The 21,984-nt window shown below is 44.2% G+C and overlaps 1 protein-coding gene across 1 annotated transcript in view; it reads left to right on the plus strand.

The window, feature by feature from the left end:
* Window positions 1-21,984, plus strand: part of Mxi1 (MAX interactor 1, dimerization protein) — a 40,772-nt gene that overhangs the window by 12,218 nt on the left and 6,570 nt on the right. The window contains exon 3 of the mRNA XM_032892187.1: window positions 5,256-5,285. Coding sequence (XP_032748078.1) covers window positions 5,256-5,285 — 30 coding nt within the window. The remainder of the gene's footprint in view (window positions 1-5,255; window positions 5,286-21,984) is intronic.

Below are 21,984 nucleotides of genomic sequence, written 5' to 3' on the forward strand. Positions count from 1 at the left end.
GATGACACAGAGGTATCTGATCCCCCTGGATAGCTCACAGAGGGCTGTGAGCTTTTATGTGGGTGCCGAGGCCTGAACTCAGGTCCTCTGTAAGAGCTGCAAGTGCTCTTAACCACTGAGCCGTCTCTCCAGACCCTGCAGTTCCTTTTCCTTCCCTTTTCTTTTTCTGTGATTGGTCTGGAAATGAGTCCTACCCTATTTCCTTCTATCCCAGGTCAGTGTGAGATGAGCTCAGTGATGGGAGAACTCTGTAATTTTAGAGTATTTATATTCCTAGTGTATATAGGTACTCAGTAAATACTGAATCTTGTCGTGTACATGACGGAAATCAGACTTTTAGTGAGATGTTTAGACTTTATTAAGAAGACTGCTGGAGAAACTTGGGCCTAGTTGATCGCTTTATGTGAAAGAAATTTAGAAATGTTTTAAAAATCTTCATGTTAATTTTCACTTTATTTTTAGTTTCTAAAACTCATTGAGATAGTTTTCTTCTCTTTTTAAACACTTGAAATCTGAGGCAGAGACAGGAAGATTCTAGGGCCTTGCTGGCAAGCCAGTCTGGACAAATTCTAGTCACTGATAGACCTTTTCTCAAAGAACAGAAGTTGAAAAGCGATTGAGGAAGGTACCTTGTGTCGACCTCTGGCCTTCATGTGCACATATGCACAGACACACGCACACAGACAGACAGGCAGACAGACCACTCACAGTCTGAGACTCATGTTGCCAGGAATAGCTGGGTGTGTTACTTAACTCATTTCTGTGACCCAAGAAGAAGCCAACGTGAAGGAAGAGGAAATGATTTTGGTTCACAGTTTGGGGTACAGTTCTTCAAGGTGGGGAAACAGGGTAGCAGGGGCTGAGCAGTGAGGCATGTGTCTGCAGGTACGAAGCAGAGAGAGATGAGTAGCAGTGCTCTGTTTGTGCCGGTGAAGACCCCACCCTACGTACTGGGACCACATACACTTAGGATGGGCCACCCTGACTCAGTAGTGTCCTCCAGGTGATCCCTCATGGACAGGCCTGGGAAATTACCTCCAAGCAGTTCTACATTCTGCCATTTGACCATTACTAGAAACCACCACATGGAGTGACATGTTCTCTTTAACCTTTCAACAAAACATTTACCTACTGAATACCAGTGTGCCCCTCCCGTCCTGGCCACGTTCATAAGCGTCAGACCCAGGTGGTGTGCAGTCCTTGGTCACTCACACTTACAGACGAACAGTCCCGGCCTGTGATTCAAAGTCACTGAGAAGCTGGAAACAGTCGGCACGTCCAGCAGCCCATCGGTGGTTAAGACAAGGATAATCACACGGGGTGGCTAGAATTACTGTCTTGGTTGTAGGCTTGGATATTGTGGAGAAACATGAAGCCCTTCCCCTGCAAAAGTTTACACAATTCAAAATTTATCATCTTTAACGTCTTTTACTCCCTTCCATAAAATACTATATTAGATATATATTCAGTGAAAACATAGACAAAAAAGTAAAACATTTAAAAAAGTAAAGGCTGGGGGTTGGGGATTTAGCTCAGCGGTAGAGCACTTGCCTAGCAAGCGCAAGGCCCTGGGTTCGGTCCCCAGCTCCGAAGGAAAAAAAAAAAAAGAAAGTAAAAGCTGGGTGTGGTCCATAAAAATCAATAAAGAGTGATATAAATAAGTATACTTGGAAGTTTTGCTCCAGTGATTCCCAGGTTTCCTTGTCATCCCTTTTTGAATATAGACTTCAGAGACCCTCTCCTCTACCATTTTATATATATATGTGTGTGTTCGATAACAATATTTTATATATTATATTTCACATATGGATTACACTTTAAGTTTCGAGAGAGAAGACACTTCTGGCTTCATAGGTTATCTTTACTTCATTGCATGAGGTCCTTGAAGGTTTAGGACGCCAGTGAAGTAGGTGAAGATTGGCTGATTAGTTAGCCAGGATATGTCTTCCCCAGTCTGGTGACGGAGGCTTCTGTTTTCCTTTCTTGCCAGTGATCCTTCTGAATCAAATGTGGCCATTTTGTGCGGGTTTGATCCTCTCGTCAGTCCCTTAAGAGTCCCCCATGTGTTAAGAGTTACATTATAATCAGAAAACACGGGGGTCTAGAACATCTGAGCCCCGTGGAAACGTTGTAACTAATGTTTTGTGACACACGGGAAGGGCTTGGCTGTGCACACAGCCGTCAAAGGGTTGTTGGGGATCTCGTGTGAGTGCAGTCGGCTCATCCCTCATTTACCGTTTGAACCACTGTATCTCTGTGTACACATCCAGGCATCTCTCTGTCTCATATGGCTGAACCTTGTCCCGTCTGCACAGTTGGCCAAATGACCAGGTGGCTTCGGTCGCTTGTCTTTCAGTTTCTCTTTTCCTTGTTAGGGTTATTTACCCTATCTCCAGGTGAATTTCACGGGTTACTGAATGCCTGTCAAATCGTCTTGTGCAGTATATTTAACAGTGTTTAGAGTAGGTTTGTTTTTACATTTTTTTCTTTTTGTATAATGAAGTTACTGCGGCCAGAGATGTGGCTCGGTGGTTCAGTGTTGGCTGTTCTTCCAGAGCTCCAGGGTTCCAAGTTCTAGCAGCCAGGTGGCAGCGGGCGATGGCTCACAACTCTATAATTTCAGTTCCTGAGGATCCAATGCCAGTTCCCAGCCTCTGAGGGCACTAGGCACACAGGTGGTATCCAGACATACATGCAGGCAAAACACCCATACACATAAAACTAAAAAATAAATAAAAGCCTAGACAGGGCAGTGCAGCCTGTAACTAGCATTCCGGAGGGGTTTCAGGCCAGGCTGGGCCTCAAAACAGTTAGGACCTAATATCTCCTGACTGCCATGTGCCGGGTGCTTTTGCATTTTTCTCCCTCCAGTTCTCACTGTAACCTAGCAAGGCATGATGATATTTGACTTTTATAAATTGGAAAGCTGCGAACCAGGTTGAGTAATCTGTCCCAAAGCTTGACAGCAGCCGGTGTGAGTGACAGAGTCAGTACAGAGCACAAGGCTTTGCTGTCTGACACTGGGTCTGCGTGACTTCTGTGCCCCACCAGTCCTTGGTGTTGCTCGGGGCCTCACAGCTCTCCTTGCTTCCCTGTCCCTTCCAGTCGGCTCCAGACCTTACTGAAACCAAGCCTATTATGTAAGCCCCAAATCAAAGCCGCCTCTTCCCCAGCCGTTCTCAGTAGCCCCACTCAGAAGTAAAGCCCGTGATCTTTACACTCCCGAGACAGTTTTGCCTTTTCTATACAAACTTATTTTACCTTTCACTATAACCACTCCTGTACATGTGAACTTGCCAGCCAGACGCTCTTTCGCTCCTCGTAGTCAGTGTTGAACACGGAGAGCATTCAGTATTTGCTAACTTTAGTATACGTAAAAGGTAAACAAAGCAGGAGTAAACACCGGAAGAACAAGTTAGTGTGCTCGCGATCGTTGTGCTTCTTGTCATTTGGGAATCTTGTAAAACCCGTGGTGGTGCAGCTAGACGTGTGTCGTGTGTTTCCTGTGTCAGTGAGCAGGGTGGGAGTCTTAGCTTTTTTTTTTTTTTTTTTTTTTTAATAAGACAAATAATAAGTGTGTTCAGGAGAGGCAGAAGGGACCTGCTGTTTTAATTTCGCTCACAGTGGTGGGTCCGATTATGCTCTTTTGGTCCTAGCTTTTTATAATAGGTTCGGTATAATGTTGGAATTCCGCTGCTGGTTATCGTTGAACATATTATCCTTTTGCATTTAATGGCGATCAGTGGTATTTCCAGATCGTTTAGAATAGGTTTATGGTAAACTAGCATCCACTTTTCTATAAACATCTTGCTGCCGATCATGCACCGTGGAATTTTACAGAGATCGTCTCTTACTCGCGATTTACCCGCTGTCAGCTTTGGTTTTAGAGAAAGGCGACGAAACCCAAACTCGCTTGTCAGGAGGGCACAGGCAATCTCACCGTTAATTTTGAAGGATTTTATTTTTTTTTAAAGTTAAATTTCCAAAATGCTCCTTTTGGGGGTGCTACTGAGATCGCTTTTGCTGTGTAAGCCCGTGACATGAGTTCAGTTCCTGGAACGCACATAAAGGTGGAGTGAGTCTCTGGTCTCCACGTGCACCGTGGCACGTTTGCTCACACATGGACACACGTGTAAATACTAACAGTGAATAAGTAATTAAATATGCTGTTGTCCTTTTGAACTTTTCTGCTTGAGCATTTCACGCAAACAAAAACAATCCGAACTTTTAATAAACAGACTGGCGGAGGTTTCATTGTAATTTATTGCACTTTAAGCTCTGGTGGCCGAGCTACAGGTTGCGTGATTTATAGTTTGTTCTGCCTGGATTGTGCGTATGTTTGCTGCTCATTTGACTGAATTCTTAAGACTTCGTAAGACTCTTCTCCTTTTTTTTTTTTCCTGAGGGAGAAGTGCTTTTATTAAGATAACTTTTTAAGATGAGTTTCTGTGGAACTTTGTGAGATTGCCAATAAAGCAAAGGCAGGCAGACAGACAGACAGACAGACACTCAGCCCTCTGGCTGTCGAACTCAAGACAGTAGGTAAATTCTCACAAATTGTGGGGCTCATAAAAATCCTTACTTGTTAAGGTTTGTGAATCTCACCTTAAACATTGATGGGTTGGGGGATAAAATTACAGCAGTCTGTAATACAGTATTCTGAAATCACTCGGCATTGACAAAGATATGTAAAATGATATGGGGGGGGGGGTTGCGGCTCAGCTTCGAGTGCTTACCCAGCATGCACCAGTGGGTTCAGTCCCAGCAGCACATAAAATCAGACGTAGTGGTCACGTCTGTCATCCCAGCCCTTGGGAGGTAGAGGCAGGAGAAGCAGAAGTTTAAGGTCATTCTCAGTTACACAGTGAGTGTGAGGGCTCCTGGACTCTGTAGTAAACACATGGGTGCACACACGCTGTAGAATGATCAAAGTTTTAGTTCTAACACTAGGAACACACTGTCCTTACCATAGTCATGTTTTTAAATTCTGGATTATTGCAACAGTAGCACTTCAGGGAACTAGTGTAACAATTCTGGTCTGGACAGTGAGCTCATTGTATTTTGCTGTTCGGTGTAAGTTTGTTAGCCCTTACAACAGTGATTAAAGTATAACTTTACTCAGATGAATGAATGTAGACGTCTGTATGTTGTATTGTTAAATTCAGTTGTGATGCACTACTACTAAGGCTGGTATGCCTTTCTGTAACCTCATCAACAAGCTTGCTAATGCTTTTTCCTTCTTCTTCCTCTTTTAGATCTACACACAATGAGTTGGAAAAGAATCGGTGAGTCCATAATGACGTGTAGCTGTAATTTGTTTGAAAGCAAACTTACCATTCTGCATGGGAAATTAAAGTGATTGGTAGTGAATATGCAGTTGTTATTTTATTTCTAAGATACATAGCTTATCAGGATTGTGATACATTGTATTTTCTGGGGAAAAAGGTTTAAGGAGTAAAGCATCTACTGAGCTCATTTGAATTTGAGTTTATGGGGTGGCTTCCTTTCTGTCTTTAAGAATGGACTATCTGGGGGTTGGGGATTTAGCTCAGTGGTAGAGCGCTTGCCTAGCAAGCACAAGGCCCTGGGTTCGGTCCCCAGCTCCGGGAAAAAAAGAAAAAAAGAATGGACTATCTGTGATAATGACTTAAAAACATGGATTTACTAAAAGGTTAGGTTTCTGGATTAGGTAATAAATGTCACAAACTTGAGTCATTGGATCTTTGCAGTTTGCCTACTCATTCATTCATTCATTCATTCATTCATTCAGCGAATGCTTATCAATTATGAACTATAACATCTCATTGCCAGATATACCAAGTAGTTTGCATAGAAAATAGGAGAATGTTTAAGGTCATGTGTGTCCCTAAGGAGCTCGAGTTTTATGGGTGAGAACGTGTTGGCTATGGTAATGGAGAAGCAGTGGGTACTAAGATTATTTTGGAAGCCCACAATTGTCCTTTGAGAGTCTTGGAAGACTGCAGGACCGTGAGTGGGCACTGTATCCTTAGACAACAGCAGGAGGTCCAATATGCTATCACAGATCAGAGCATCCTCAAGGCCCAGCAATGCAATGGAATAAAACAAAATAAAATCCTAGAGCACAGAGTACCAGGCATGGCGTCCCACACGGAAAATTCCCGCCTTTGGGGACCCGAGACATAAGAGGAGTTTGAGTTCAAGGTTAACCTGGACTACGTAATACGGTCAAGACCAACCTGGCCTATTGTGAAGCAGGGTCCTGTCTCAAAAACAAGCGAGGTGAGAGCCATGGCTCAGCAGCCAGCAGTACCTGCTCTTCCCGATAGTCCAGGTCCAGTCCCCGGCATCCACATGGCAGCGCCCCTCACCAGTAACCCCAAGTTGAGGGGACCTGAAGCCTTCTGCCAACCTCCCAGGGAACCAGGTACACCCATGGTGTGTATACACACATGCAGGCACAACACTCCATCACGAAAATAAAATAAAACCAAAAGAAAATTAGAATATATCTTAGGAGGGCCACATGGGTTAAACACTGATAAAGGTGAATTTTATAATCACTGCATCTAGATGAATGTGGCTCCTGGTAGGTCTCCATTAGAAACCTGGCAAAAAAAGCTTTCGACACGGGTAAAGAGGCTGTTTAGTACTGTGGGTAAGAACTTTTAAAGTCTCCAAGGGAATTTCCTTTATTAATGCATCTTACCTCTGACTTAATCACAGCATAAAGTGTGAAGGTGGCGTCTATCCCTCCTGTATTACTTCACTACACCCTGTGAGTTGTTTGATCCAGTGTCCCACTGTGACAGAGGTATACCAGTGCACAGGTCGCTCCTAGGACCTTCCTTAGGGCGTGTCCAGTCGTCTGCTGACAGTAACAGTGGTCAGGTCTTCTCAGACTTCCCCTGCTTTTCCATGCTGTCTGTCGGACTGTTTTATTCCTTCCCTCTGTTCTCTGAGTATCACTGAAAGGTGATACAGTAACCTTTCCAAGACACATTCTTCAAAAGGATTTCTGTCATTAGCAATAAAATCCTGCCTCAGCAGCCTGAGTAAGAGAGCCAGTGGGTAAAGAAAAGTCAGATTCGCTGGCCTGTACCCTCTCTGGAAAGGTTTCAGCTTGAGGTCTAGCAAGACGGGAGGAGATTTGTTTATTTCAAAGGGCGATGCCCAGCAGAAAGGCAGCCCAGGTGTCTGAGAGTTTATCCTCGGTGGTTACTCAGTGGCACGTAACTTCCAAGTAGCAAGCTATTTCCAAGGCAAGTTCTTGTCAGCATTGTGGTCCACCTGGAGTTTGGGACTTTTAAGGTAAGTAGAATTCTGGCTTTGGTTCCCTTCATCTTTAGAACTTGACCTTAAATGAGGAAAGCTATTCAGTATCAAAGCAGCGGTTCAGTTTGTCTTGTCCTGAAAAGACATCCTTGGAGTAATTTGTAGTCTTGAAGTTTTGCCACCATATGTATACATATATATGTATATGTATATATATAAAACTATAAATATTACAGTTTTAAATTCATGTCAGAAGAAATGTTTTCTTTTAGTTTAGTCTAAAATCCTTACATAAAGCTCCTTGAGTTAGTGGGGTTTTCACTGAGGCAAATGCAGCTAAGTCACAGCAGGTGGTATACAATGCTGGTGAATAGTAGAGAAATTCCAGATGGTTCTCCTAAAGCCTGAGATGGCTGAAGGCCTGGGTTCTGGCCTTGAAGAGACAATAGCTAACAAGTGAGGTTTGTTCTCCTAGATCTCAAAGCCTAACAGTGGAGACTCGGGGCCAGGGACACCCATAGCCCTTTGTCCAAATCTCCATTACCCAGACACCTGCAGCTCACTGGCTAAGGACCTTTCAGTAGTTTCCGACACGTGTTTGGAGGTCTCTGGAGCTGGGTTCCTCCTAGCTGTGTTGACCACCAAAGTGATCACCCAACCCAGAGGATTTGAGTTTTTGTAGGGAAGATCGGTAGAGGAGGGGCCTTACTAGCTGGTGATGGGTGCTTAAAACCCCTGTACTTAGAAGGTGGGGGCAGAAGGATGAGGACCTGAAGGCCAGCCTGTACTAACAGCCATTCTGAGGCCAGCATTTGGTACACAAGATCAATCTGGATGGATGATGAAACATGACTGTAGAAGGCAGGAGACCAGCGTGGGTGCTTTAGAGGTGGCCCGTGAAGTAAAGGAAGAACGAGCCAGGGTTCAGGCGCTCTGGGGAGAGATGAGGAAAGTGTGCTTTAAAGAGGAATATTCCAGCCTTTTCATTTACAGAGCAGCAAGTACGATCTTCCCAGAGTGTACTTTAGATCATGGCATTTCCCTCCACGCAGTCCTTCCCCTGCTTCCCAACTAAGTTCACAGAACCTGCAAGGCCCCTCCGCTCTGTCCCCACCTCCTGTGGCCCAGCTCATAGGAGCCACCTCACCTCACAAAACGCCATGCTTGACCCCAGCCTAGGACTTTCACACTTGCTATCCCTTCTGTTACGAAGCCTTTTCTATAGTTCTTCATCCTTCTGTGGTTCTCAGTCCTCAGGCCATCTCCTCTATGTCATTGTATGGCCCTGGGTTCAAACCTGTGCACACCGTCTGTCTACCTGGTCAGTTCATCAAATCTTATCTATAATGAAAACTGAGGAATACATAGAAGACTCTCGAGATCTCAATAGGAGTAATAATTACATAGAGAAAGATAGAAGATTTAACGAATTATCGAAACGTAAACAAATTACGTGAGGAAAGTTTATAAGGGTAACGTTTTAAGGAGTCACCGTTTCTGGATGTCAGTGCTCTGTGTGTATGGAACACATAAACAAGGTCCGCCACAGCTGAGGCGCCAGTGTCCTGGGTGCAGATGTGCTCTGTGCGATCTCACTCGGTTTTCATTCTGTTGTTTGTGATTCTTTTAATGAAGAAAACCTGCATTAGAGTTAAAATCCCAGAAATAATTTTAACTTTTGTTTTAAATGCTTGTTTTTCATTTTTATCATCTTTAAGACAGGATCTCACCACAGACCCCTAGCTGCCCTGGAACTCCCAGAGATTCAGTCACTTGTCTCTGCTGCCTCCTCCCTGCCGAGACGAAAGGCACCTTAGACTTTTGGATGTTTATCACAGATGCTTGGTCATGAAAATATGGTTTCTGTTTTTTTGTTTTTTTCTGGCACTTATCATGTCCCCGTGGACACTGAGGTAAACGTGACTTTCCTCTCGGCACTGGCCTTCTTTATACATGCTGCTAAATTAGAGTTTTATTCCCAGAGGCCGTGGATGCCGCCATTTCAACGAAGTGATTGTTTGGGTCCACTGCCTTCATCATCCGACTGTTTAGAATTCCTTGGTGGGAGAAGCGTTTCTTGCTTGTTTTTAGCTGCAGGTTCTGTGTACTTGTTATGCGCAGCAAACATTCTGGGGGGAGAAAAGAACATTTGTTTTATTAGGAGGAAAAACAAAAGCCGGCTAGCAGAACTTTCGGTAATGCCTGGGCTAATAGTGTCTACAGCACAGTCCAAGTGGGTTTCTGTAGCCTGTGTCATGTTTGCCTCACAAAGCACACTTTTATTTGTGTATGTAAGTGTGTGAGGAAGGCACAAGACAGAAAAGGACACTTGTCATGTTGGCTCTCCAGGTAATAAGGGAGTGAGAGGGAGGGGAAGATACCATGTTGCCTTTATTTTTGTTCAGAGTCCTTGTAGCAAGGAACTTAGCTGTGAACCTAAAGTCTCTCTCTCTGACTGTTTGCCCCTCCAAGCTGGTTAAGGATGAACTACAGTAGAAGCCTAGGTTAGGTCCCCTAATCGCCAGCTGGAGTGCACCTAGGCACGTAGAAAATCCGCGTTTCTCACAGAGCCTCCTCATTAGACACAGTGGCCTCTAAACTCTCGAAAGTGCCCTCTGTGTCAGCTGTGTGACGTAGTCCGCACTACTTTGTATCTTTAGAGACTTTGTATCTTCTGGTCTGCACACACCGCACAAGGCTGCTGTCTCTGGCGCGCCTGGACTAACAGGTTCCCAGGGAATTAATAACTTTCTGTGGCAGGTTACATCTTTTGTTAGATCAAGAGAAAAAAGCTAGATGCAAGTCAAATTTAGCTGTGCCTCCTCGTGCTCTTCTGTTCTTGCCCCTCCTCTTCGTGAATCCTGCCACTTCAAGATAGAAAATATTTTAGGAAGACACAAAGCGAGACATTTGCAACCCTGAAAACATCTTCCCCTTCCAAGAAAAATAGTTTTGTTCTCTACCCCTGCTTCAGAGAGAACAGCCTGTCCCCATAGTATATTCTAGGTAATGTGACCCACTTAGGAAGTATGTGGTTGACTGTGTTTCATAATGGGGACCTCCACTAACGCGGTGGATCCTGGGACAGATCCTCTAGAGTGGGATGGTTTTACAGATGCTACGGTCCATTTCTTTCAAATTTCAGTTGGTAGAGCTAACCAAGTACTCAGTTATAATTCTACTTCTACTATAAATGCCATAAAAACCAAGACCCCAGGGCTGGAGAGATGGCTCAGCAGATAAGAGCACTGACTACTCTTCCAGAGAACCTGAGTTCAAATCCCAGCAACCATATGGTGGCTCACAACCATCTGTAATGGGATTTGATGCCCTCTTCTGGTGTGTCTGAAGACAGTTACAGTGTACTTATGTATAATAAATAAATCTTTAAAAAAAAAACCAAAAACCCAAGACCCCTCTTTTTCGGCATGAAAAGGAAATGCACATACACACTTATTCACTTATTCACATTATTTTATTCTTTTATGTAGCACAGACTGTGCTTAAAGTCATTATTTAGCCTAACAACAGTTTGGCTCATTTAAAAATTAATAGATTAGGGGCTGGGGATTTAGCTCAGTGGTAGAGCGCTTACCTAGGAAGCGCAAGGCCCTGGGTTCGGTCCCCAGCTCCGAAAAAAAGAACCAAAAAAAAAAAAAAAATTAATAGATTAAATTGAAGAGATGGCTCAGTGGTTAAGATTCTGCACTGCTTGTCCAGAGGTCCTGAGTTATGTTCCTCGCATGAAAATCAGGTAACTCATAATTGCCCATAACTCCAGCTCTAGCGGGATCGATTGCTTCTGGTCTCTCTGGGCACCAGCACTCGTGTGCATGTATTGTCACGCAAGTACACACGCTTACAGGATTTTCTTTTTAAAAATGAATTGGCATTTACCTATCATTAATTTTTTTTAAGTTGACCAATTTTTTTTTCTTTCTTTCTTTTTTTTTTTTTTTTTTTTTTTGGGAGCTGGGGGCCGAACCCAGGGCCTTGCGATTGCTAGGCAAGTGCTTTACCACTGAGCCAAATCCCCAACCCCCCAATATTTTTATAATTTATTTAATATTTTTTGTGCACTGGTATGAGGGTGTCAGATCCCCTAGAACTGGAGTTACAGACAGTTAGGCGCTGCCACGTGGGTACTGGAAACCGAACCTGGACGGTGTGGAAGCGTAGCCAGCGCTAAGCCATCTCCCCAGCCCCTGATTTTTACATTTTTAATTGGATGCTGGAGAGGTGGCTCTGCAGGCGCCAAGCCTGACAACCCGAGTTTAGTCCCCAGGAGCCACATGGCGGAGAGAGAACTAGCTTCCCCCACATGGCCGCCACATACATGGCACATGCCTGCCCCCCACACACACATAGATGAGTGTAATATACATCCATTTTAATCTGGTCTTAGAATTTACCATAATAAAACAATAAGATTCCCCGTGTTTAAAAGCTGTCAGGAAGTGGGCGGCGAGCGGCTCAGCAGCTAAAGGCGCTTGCTGGACCGAAACTCAGGTCTTCATGGGTGCACAGCAAGAGCTGCTAACCCGAGCCATCTGTGCATGTGCGCACGCGTGCCAGTGAGCTTCAGGTAGCCGCCTGTCTGTGTCTGCCCACCTCTTTCTGCAAGGTTGGAGTCTCAGGCATCTGCCACCGTGCCCAGCTCTTACTTGGGTTCTCGGGTCCGAATTCAGTGTCTTGTGTTTAAGCAATAGGCATTAAAGCCATCTCCCAGCCACCCTGGTGGTTACAATGTTGTTGTTGCAACGTGTGGGTGTGTGTGTGTCTGTGTGTGTCAGTGTGTGTGCACGCAATATGGAGAACAACTTTGAGGAGTGGGTTTCCTCCTTCCACCATGAATTCTAGAGTCAAATTAAGGTCATCAAAGGAATAAGGCAGAAAAAGAGAGGGGCACCTGTTACCTTCCCTGGCCTTCACACGTGTTGTGCACGCATGCACACACGTGCGCACGCGCACACACACACAGAGCAGCAGCCGCACTTCATTTCACAACATCCGAGTGCAACAGAAGTGTGTTTAAACACTAGCTTGGAGATCAGAGGCACTCACCACTTCAGTTCTAAAAAGCTGTTTTTCAGAGGAAGGTCCTTCACTGGAGAGACTTTTGGAAATGGTATAAAGAACTGTGTTCTACTTCTGTCTCGATTTTTTAGTTCGGATTGGGAAATCCGAATTGTAAACATGCCCGGCCTTCATTTTGCAAAAGTGAAGCCTGCTATTCAGGGGTTTCTCAGTGCCCTTGACAGAGCTTGGAGTCTTTGAGCACAGAGAGGGTTGGATGTCACTACGGGTCCACAGTGGGCAGCAGTTAAACAGCAACTTCACTATTCCCAGTAAAATACAATCTGATCTCTGCCCCCCACTTCTGCATTCACATTCAGAGGTAAAATAAGTAGGAAATAGTAAAAATGTAGGTTTAACATTTTTCTCAGACTTCTTGGGTTTCTTTTGAAGTCCCTTTGAACACAATCTAGGATGTCTATGATAGGCAGTGGTCAGGTATCTTTGCTAGTGTGTCCTGTATACCATTAACCCCAAGATGATGTTTTCTGATCTGAAGCCTTTGGTAGAAACAGGAGTCTATTTGAAGTGCCTTAGTCCCTGGCACTGACAGACGGCTCAAGGCAATTACAAACCGACCCCAACAAGCACTTACCAGACACTGGTCTCTTCTAGTCATCAGAGAGAGACCAGAAGTCCTGGGTCCAGCTCTCAATGATAACCTAACTAGGTAGAAGACAAAGATATTATTACAAAGCCCCTCTAAAGAATATAATTACGTGCTGGGCTCTGTGTGTAGCAGACGGGAGTTACGGTAAATTGATCCGGGGTGGGTGGGGGACTATTGTGGATGAAAGCTGGTATAAACAGCCCAGTCACACATGTTTACTTCTGTGGTCTGCATGGCACTCCAGGGGTTTTCCAAAACCAGTCTTTTGTTTCAGCATACTCCTTTGAGTTCAAGTCCAGTTTGCTACTTATTTTGTAAATTGTAAAAGAATACAGATTTTTTTTCTTCACTAAAACTGTGACTAAAATTCATGGAAACTTTAAAGCCTAAAAGAGAAATTTCAGTTTTTGTTTTTTAAAGGACAGTCCTACCTAATTCAGTGTCTGTTAACTATAAAAGGCCTTATTGCCACAAGTAAAAGCAAATTTAAATCCATTTTTTTAAAGGTTTATTTATTTTATGTATATGAATACACTATTGCTGTCTTCAGATGCACCAGAAGAGGGCATCAGATCCCCATTACAGATGGTTGTGAGCCACCATGTGGTTGCTGAGAATTGAACTCAGGACCTCTGGAAGAGCGGTAAATGCTCTTAACCACTGAGCCATCTCTCCAGCCCTTAAATTCATTTTCAGACAATGTTTTGGGGCTTTAGAGAAGATAGACAGTGTGTATAATGTGTGGTCATGGCCAGGTCAGCACCTCTCTGAGCTGTTAAGACCACTGCAGTCTTGGGCGTTTGGACTGTTGCTGGGAGGAGGATTTTAATGTCCACGTCTTTAAACTTTTGGTTCGTTTTAGTCTGGCACAGTTCACAATTATTCCTTTATAGAATGGCTTGTATTTTGCAAAGCTATAAAAAGTGAGTCTCTTCCGATTAAGGTTTTTGGGGTTTTTTTCAATTAGAAATTCCACCTTTGCAGGCTGGGCTGAGTGAATTGTGAAGGTGAGGATTCTTCTAAAGCAGCCGGAAGGAAGCTAACGCGCTCTGGAAAGCACTTGAAATGCATTGCTGTGTGTCACTGAGTCACATGGGTAGGGAACATGGCTTTCTTGGCTTACAGTGTTAAATTCTGATGTTTTAAAAGGAAAGCCAGATAAATAAATATTGAGTATTATCTCTCACCGTTTCAAAGGATCCTGCCTATATCTTTGAAGACAAGAGATGTTGGTGACCCCGAATACTGTTTCAGGAGTTTTGCTCCTACAGTATTTGAAAGGAAATATAAGCATTAAGCAAACATAATCTCTAAGCCCTACTGGCTTTTTTAGTTGGAAGAGTAGTTTTATTCCTTGTTGTTTTGGTGTATGTGGGCCAGAGAGCCCTATTGTGTCCCATGGTAAACGGTGAGGATTTTGATTGGCTACCCTAACAAATGGAGCAACTGTTCCCCAACTTGCCTTTTCCTTTTTCTCAAATCCATAGAATTACATCAATTTTTCTATGTCATTCTCCAGAGCTCTTGATGTAATCAAAGTACACAATTATTATTTGTCAATTAAAAAGAAAATCTTCCTCATAAAGCAAACATTGTACAGAAAATTAACAGCATTGAGCTGAGAACGGAGTGCAAGCAGGAGCTGTCAGCGTTCCCTCATTTCACGTTCCCTGAGGAGTCCTACTAAGATTCAGACAGATGCAAACAGAAGCAAACACAGTGTTATGGCTGTGTGCTTTGAATCCCATACTGACTCAAATCTTTAGGTCATTGAACACCTTCCTCCTTTCAGAAAAAGTTTAAGTTCTTTGGTGTGTGTGTGTGTGTGTGTGTGTGTGTGTGTGTGTGTGTGTGTGTGTGTGTGTGTCTGTGTGTGTTTTCGACACAAGGTTTCTCTGTGCATTCTTGTCAAGCTGGTTTACCAAAGGAGTGTTCCAGACTGTTGCCAGGTGTTCTGCAATGCTAGGCTGCCCTCAAAAGAAATTCAGAAAGAACTTTTCATTTGGGCTCTTTGTGCACAGGGGACACGCACTGCAGGGACACAGGACAATGAAAGATAAAACTCACACAGTTAAGTAATTTAGAAACGAGACAGTATATCAAAACATCAGTTCCATGTCATTACCAAGACTGGCATATCTTACGTTCTGTGAATTTGATTTTCCCAGAGGCTCTAAATGGAAGGTTAATGCTTTAAGTGTATGAAGCCAAACACATGGGCCAACAACATTCTGTGTTGTCCTTTGCCTGCCCCAAATTTCATCAGCCTGCTCTCCCCAGACAAAACCACAACATTTTGATTTGGGGAAAAATACAATAAAACGGATCTTTAAAAATGATCCCTAGTTAGCATGACTGAACTGGCCGGGGTCCAGCAGTGTCGAAGCATTTGCCATCTGCTGAGGGGCAGGCGTGGCACCCACTGTTGGTCTGAGCTCTCCCTTCAGCTCGCTCTTTCTCAGTGCATACGGAAGGTTCACATTTCCAGGATGCATTGATTCCTCCGCCTGCTTTTTTGATCATTTAATAAAACATGGGCCTCCTCCTACATTTATACACCCCTCAAAATGAGTGGTTACACCAACATATCTGGGAAGAGGGGCCGTTTTTAAGTATACATGTTTCTGTTTTCATTTCCAGCTTCTAAGCAGTTAAATTATAAAGCAGTCTTCAAGGTTGTTTGTGCTGTGTAGGATCTTGGCTTTATTGGCATCAGTAACAGTTTCATTTCTCTGTCATCCCAATAGTAATTCAAAACAATGAAACACCTCCACCTGGCTCTAGATTGGAGCGGTGGGGGTGGGGATGCGGGTGCGGGAGAGGTGGACACAAACTTGTGTGGAAGAGATTTAGTTCTTGTGTACATGTTGTGTATAAAAAGAAGACAGGGCCTCGCAGCAGCTTATCACTGTGTCTCCCATCTGACTTGCCAGCACGTAGGAAGTCTGTTTTGGTTTCAAAATGTACTTTACCCCATGGTTGCTGGCAGGGTACAATACTATTGACATCACTGTGTTTCAAATAGAAAATTAACAAGTAGCTACTGTTGTGATTGCAGATTGCTTTCCCAGTCCTTGTGAGAGAATGCTTTTTCCTTTGGACAGTAATACTTCTCAACCCCTTGGTACCATTAAATCAGCCAATGCGGGCTTGCCAGAAAAGGGATGAACACCAACAAAAAAAGGCTAAAGAATAGAAAACTGTTAATAAGGCAGAAATCTTTAATCTGTTTCCAAACTGATGTGAAAGATAATTAAAAAAAAAAATTCTCTCCCACCCACGGCTAAGTTTTGACCGTAGTCCAGGCCCGGAGCTGATCTCCCCAGAGAGGAGTATCCTTTCCCGCCACCCAAATCCCTGGAGGGTTGCCAAAAGAAAATAAGCTATTTTGTATTTAGAACAAATTGCCACTGTTTTCTCCGGCGACATAGCCCTATTTCCCAGACCTTGAAACCTGGAATACAGAAAGTTCTTGTGTGACTGGAGAAATATGCTGAATGAATGATGAAGCTAGTTTTTTGTTTTTGTTTAAAGAAAAGAAAGGAAAAGAAAGCCAAAAACAACCCTGAAATCCTTATAAACAGATAAGAGGGGATGCGTGCATAGAAAGTAGACTTGGCTGGAAACGCACGTGAGGGCCGCTTCTGTGGAGCCCTCTGGAGCTTCCTGGTTGGAGTTCCACTGAAGAGCATTTGCTTCTAGAACAAGATCTTAATGATTTTTTTCCCCAAGCGAGTCAGGCTGTCTAAAGTGAAGCCTCGAAGGCATGGGGGTCACGTCTGTAAACCGAGCTGCTCCCTGATGGCAGAGAGGGTGAGTTTCAGGGCAGCATTGGCTGCATGAGATACCCCAGTTGTTTTCCTTTAGAGATGAGTACAGAACATTAAAAAGAATAGAGTAACCGTGTATGTGTTCTCCCCGCCTACCTTGTGAACCCCATGTAAAGATCAGATTATCTGGGCGTGACGACACACACCCACAGGCAGGTGGATCTCTGAGTTCGAGGCCAGCCTGGTCTGCATAGTGAATTCCAAGACAGCCAGTGCTATGCAGAGAGCCCCTGTCTCGAACAAAACATAACAAACAAAAAGCTGAAAAAGGGTCAGATTAAAGCTATCAGGTTTTATTATTGTTTTCCTCCTGCATCACCAAATACGAATTTCTAGGCTGTCCTCTTATGCCTGGGTTTCTGAATTATTTGTTTCCTGTTTTCTGCCTTCCTGCCGTTATAATGGTCACTGCTACTTGGACTTAAAACTCTTTTAAATGTGTTTGTTTACGTCTTACCTGTTCAGTGCCTGGCGTGCACGTGTGTCTGTGCACCACATGTGTGCCTGGAGCCCTCTCTCCAGCCCTTGAACTTAAAATTTCAAAGTTAATGATTAATTTTCTACTTTCTAGAAGGTACAAAGTCAGAAACTTGAAATTGACCAAAAATGGACTTTAACAAACTTTAATTTCTAAATTTCATTTAACAGTGCTGATTATTTAGCCCATAATCATCATAAATACTTTGTTCATTGGTAAAGTTTTTAAAGAGTGAGTGAGTGTGTGTGTGTGTGTGTGTGTGTGTGTGTGTGTGTGTGTGTGTGTGTAAAGGAGGGAGAGGGAGAATGAATATGAATATATGACTGTGGGTGCCTATGGTAATCAGAGGGGGACATTGGGTTCCCCTTGGAGCTGAGGTTACAGGCATCCATGAACTCCCCCATGTAGGTGCTGGTATCTGAACCCCTGGTCCTCTAATAGAGCAGTAAGCCCACCAGCCTGTCAGGAGAGCCATTCTTTTGTTTTCTTTCCAAGGCAGGGTTTCTCTGCCTTGACTGTCTGTCCAGGCTCTCACTCTGTAGACCAGGCTCACAGATCTGCCTGCCTCTGTCTCCTGAGTCCTGGGACTAAATGTGTGCACCACAGTGTGCGGCCGTGAGTGCCATTCTTAAACCCTCCACTTTACTATTTAGTGAAAGAGACCGCAACCCTAATTAGGAGTTCAGCTGAAGCCTGTCAGTTTCTCATTTTCTGAGATCACACCATAATATATGCTGCTGACTAGAATTGCAACAGATTCAGAATAACGCGGTGTCCAGGGTTCTGGCACGCACAGATATTATCCTAGTATATGATTATACTGTTGAGAGACTCTCGAATTGATTATCAGATCAACTTTGGCAAGCCAGAGTGTTCCAGATGCATGTAAAAATAATTGTATTTCTTCTCCCTTCTATGTGCTCATTCTGTTGAATATTGGAAAAATTAAAATAATAAAGAGTACAAATTTAATCCCAACTAGAATATGATATGATTGGGGCTGGAAAGATGGCTTAGTGGTTAAGAGAACTTGCTGACCTTGCAGAGGACTGGTGTTTGATTTCCAGCGTTCTTGTGATCTACGTGGTTTTTAACTCCAGACCCAGCGAATGCAGAGCCATCTTCTGGCCTCTGTGGGCGTTGCACACATGGTGGTGCACGTAAGGGCAGCATGCATAAGGGCAGCACGCACACAGGGTCTTCCTTTAAAAATACAACATAGTTAATATAAATAGTATTAACGATCTGAAGGCATATGTAAGGAAGGTCACATGAAGGACACAGTAGTGGGCTAAATTGATAACAGTTGGTGAGGTGTGGTGGCACTCTTAAAACTGCAGTATTCAGGAGACAGTGGATCGAGAGGGGCCAGCCTGGTTTATATAGCAGGATTCCAAAGACAAAAGTGAGTGAAGTGCTCAGCATTGGACCCTGGAGATAAGGGCGTTCTGTGGAATGGGCACAGGCAGAAGCAGTCTGGATGTGGATCATCTGTACGAGGGTGTGGATCATGGGATGTGTGGCCAGGGAGGCGGGAAGCAGAGGGCAGAATTCCATCTTCAAAGAGGCAAGGATCACTCCAGGCAGCTTCACAAATCTTTCTAGAATGAGCTCAGAGGTGTGACAGGGTGGGCAGCTGTTTACTGGGGGCCATTGTTTCTGACCCTCTGGCACTTGTTTTCTTCCCACCTGAGAGTTGTAACGTTGCAGCCTGCACAAAGTCTTTCTTGAAAAGAGTACAAGTTTGTCACAATTAGTGGAGAACTCAGATATCACTTCCTTTACATACAGATACACACTCACTCACACTCTCACACTCACACTGTCACACGCTCTTACATGCTCACACGCTCTCACACTCACTCCCACGTACATACTCTCACACTCACATATTCTCACTCACTCCCACATACACATTCACATATACACAATACACACTCACATACTCACGCACACAAACACTCACATACTCATGCACACACACACTCTCACATATACACTCACTCATACACATACACACTCACACATACACACTCACACTCACACACACATTCTCTCACATATACTCACACATACACACACACTCTCTCTCACACATATACACACTCATACACACACCCTCACACATACACACTCACACTCACACACACAAACACTTATTCTCTCACATATACACACACACTCTCTCACACATATACACACTCATACACACACTCACTCTCTCACACATATACACACTCACACTCTCACATACACTCACACAGACTCTGTCACACATACACACTCTCACATATACACACACTCACACACACACACATACACACTCACACACACATAGACACCCTTTACCTTGTCTCTTTCTCACATCCTCTTGACCCTGCTCCCCTGCCCATTCTCATCTATACTCCAAGTCTTGGGGATACATAATCTCAGCCATGAGTCAGAAATGCCATCCTTAAGTCCAAAAACCCTACTTATCAGCTGGAACTGCTAGCAGTTTTCTGTAGCAGATTTCTGGAGGTCTTGAGATATTTAGTTTTATTAATTAAACCTATTTTAATTGTATGTATGCGTGATCCCCCTGTGTGGGCATGTTCACGTAGATGCAGATACCCTGGAGTTCAAAGGTCAACATTAGGTCCCCGGAGCTCCTGTTACAGCGGTGGGGAGCAACGCAGCACGGTGCTAGAAATTGAACTCCGGCCCTCAGCAAGAGCATTTGCCCCTAAGCCCCGAGCCATCTCTCCAGTCCCACAGCTTTTGTTTTATAAGCTCATTTTGTATTATGTCTGTTTATTTGTATATAAAATATTTTTACAGATCAGTTTAAGGAAAATAATGACTTTTGAAAGACACCGTATCTAACCTCTCGCTCTCTGAGACAAGTACCTCCAGGATGTACATTATCCTCCCCTCTGAACGTTAGATTTAGAGTGGTCTTTAAGGACTTCACAGTGGATATATTGGCGCCCTTAGTGCGTTGGGGGTAGGAGAACAGATGGGTCATAAATTTGAGGCAAGCTTGGCTATATCGCAAGTCCCAGCGTACGTCGATGAGCCCTTTCCTGCCAACGCTGACGTGTGTCAGATGTGTGTGCCTACGACTTCACTACAACACTCGTTCACGCTTCTGTGTGGTTACTTTACAACACTGACTGAGAAGAATATGAAGTAAAAGCAGCTTCCTTTTGAAAGATATGAAGAGGGTCCCAGCCCCTCCGTGTTTATTTCTGTTATCACCGAGCCCCATGGCTCCCAGAGTCAAGTCTCACAGTGGGAAAATTCCCCTTGCCAGGTTACCACTGTGAGCTGCCGGGGAAGCACAGTTACCAGACACTGGTTTATAAGAGCAGCTTGTCTAGCTCCCTTGTTTGATAAACAGAACGAGGTGAACGGGATATGATCATATATGTTTTCATAAATAAAATTCATGAGCAGAAAGCCGTGTGCTTGATTTATCTGGATCCATTTCTAATGCCATGTTTTAAAGTAAGCAGACAGATTTTCGCCTATCTTTAGAGACTCTCAATACATTAAACTGCGTGGAAACTTGAGTGTATAGAATGTGTAGGGTAGCAGCTCACGGCTGTCATGTGCAGGAGCGCGGAGGGAGTGAGGACTGGCAGCTGGCCAGCCTAGCTTGAAGAATGCGGCTCCTGGGAGAACTCCCAGCCTGTTGCGTAACACAGCAGAGAGGAGAGGGCAAGCTTGTCCCTATCACTCCGCTTATTTTCCATTTTGATTTAGCTACTTGGCAAAGTCTCGGTGTCCCGGGGCGGAAGAATGAAGGGCCAGGCCTCCGAGGGCATCAGCCAGCACTGTTTGTGGGGCCAGGCGGGGCTGGACTTCTCATTGTTGGGCCGGGGGATCGGTTTCCAGAGAGGACTTGAAAAGCACTGCCGTGGGAGCTTTGGTTTGGTTTCTACGCTTTTCTTTTTCTGAAAGGGAATTCTTCCCACAGCTGCATGCGCTCTTAGTTGATGCGTCTTCCCTCCACAGTGCCCTGTTTTGTAGCAAGTCTCTTCCTTCCATGTTTTGTGATATCTGTTTGTCAGTGGAGCTCAGAAGGTTTCTTCAGGGAAAATGATCCCACCCGACCAACATAAAGGCAGGCACCACCTCCTCTTTCCCATTTTGAAGATGTGGGCCATTTTGATAGGACCTTTCTAGTAAGAGCTGTTGGCTAGGAATTGTGTACTTGAAAGATCTCATTTTAAGACGGACTTCACAGTGGCTTTGAAACTCAGAGTATGTCTGTGTCTCTCCATCCTTCAGCCTCCATCTTAACAGGCAGACGGGGTTTGCTTAGCGCCAGCCTCTTCCGCAGGATTTGTTTTCACGCTGACCTACCAGAGATGTTAACATATTATATTTGGAGCTAACTCAGTGTTACAGAGTATCCGTGTGTTAATAAAAGTTAAGTCACCGATAACCAGGAAATTAACATTAAAAAAAAAACCTGCCAAGTCCAATCCCTTGATTTTAAAATCTGACGTGCGGGATTCTACCTTTTGCAAATCCTTATTCTGGGTACCAGTCCTTTGTAGAGACCTCGGAAAACGTCACTATGTATTTGATTCTGTTTTCCTCAGTGAGGATGGATTTCAGATCAAACTAGACCTTTTGTGTCTCTTGTGGCCTGTGATTGGGCAACCCCCTAACAGGAGGGTTTGAGCCACCGGTCACCAGAATGGAGGTGGGAAAGAGCAGATGGCAAAAGGCAGGCCAGTCTGCGG

Source organism: Rattus rattus, chromosome 2, assembly GCF_011064425.1.
Source record: "Rattus rattus isolate New Zealand chromosome 2, Rrattus_CSIRO_v1, whole genome shotgun sequence".
In the NCBI taxonomy this organism is placed as follows: Eukaryota; Metazoa; Chordata; class Mammalia; order Rodentia; family Muridae; genus Rattus; species Rattus rattus.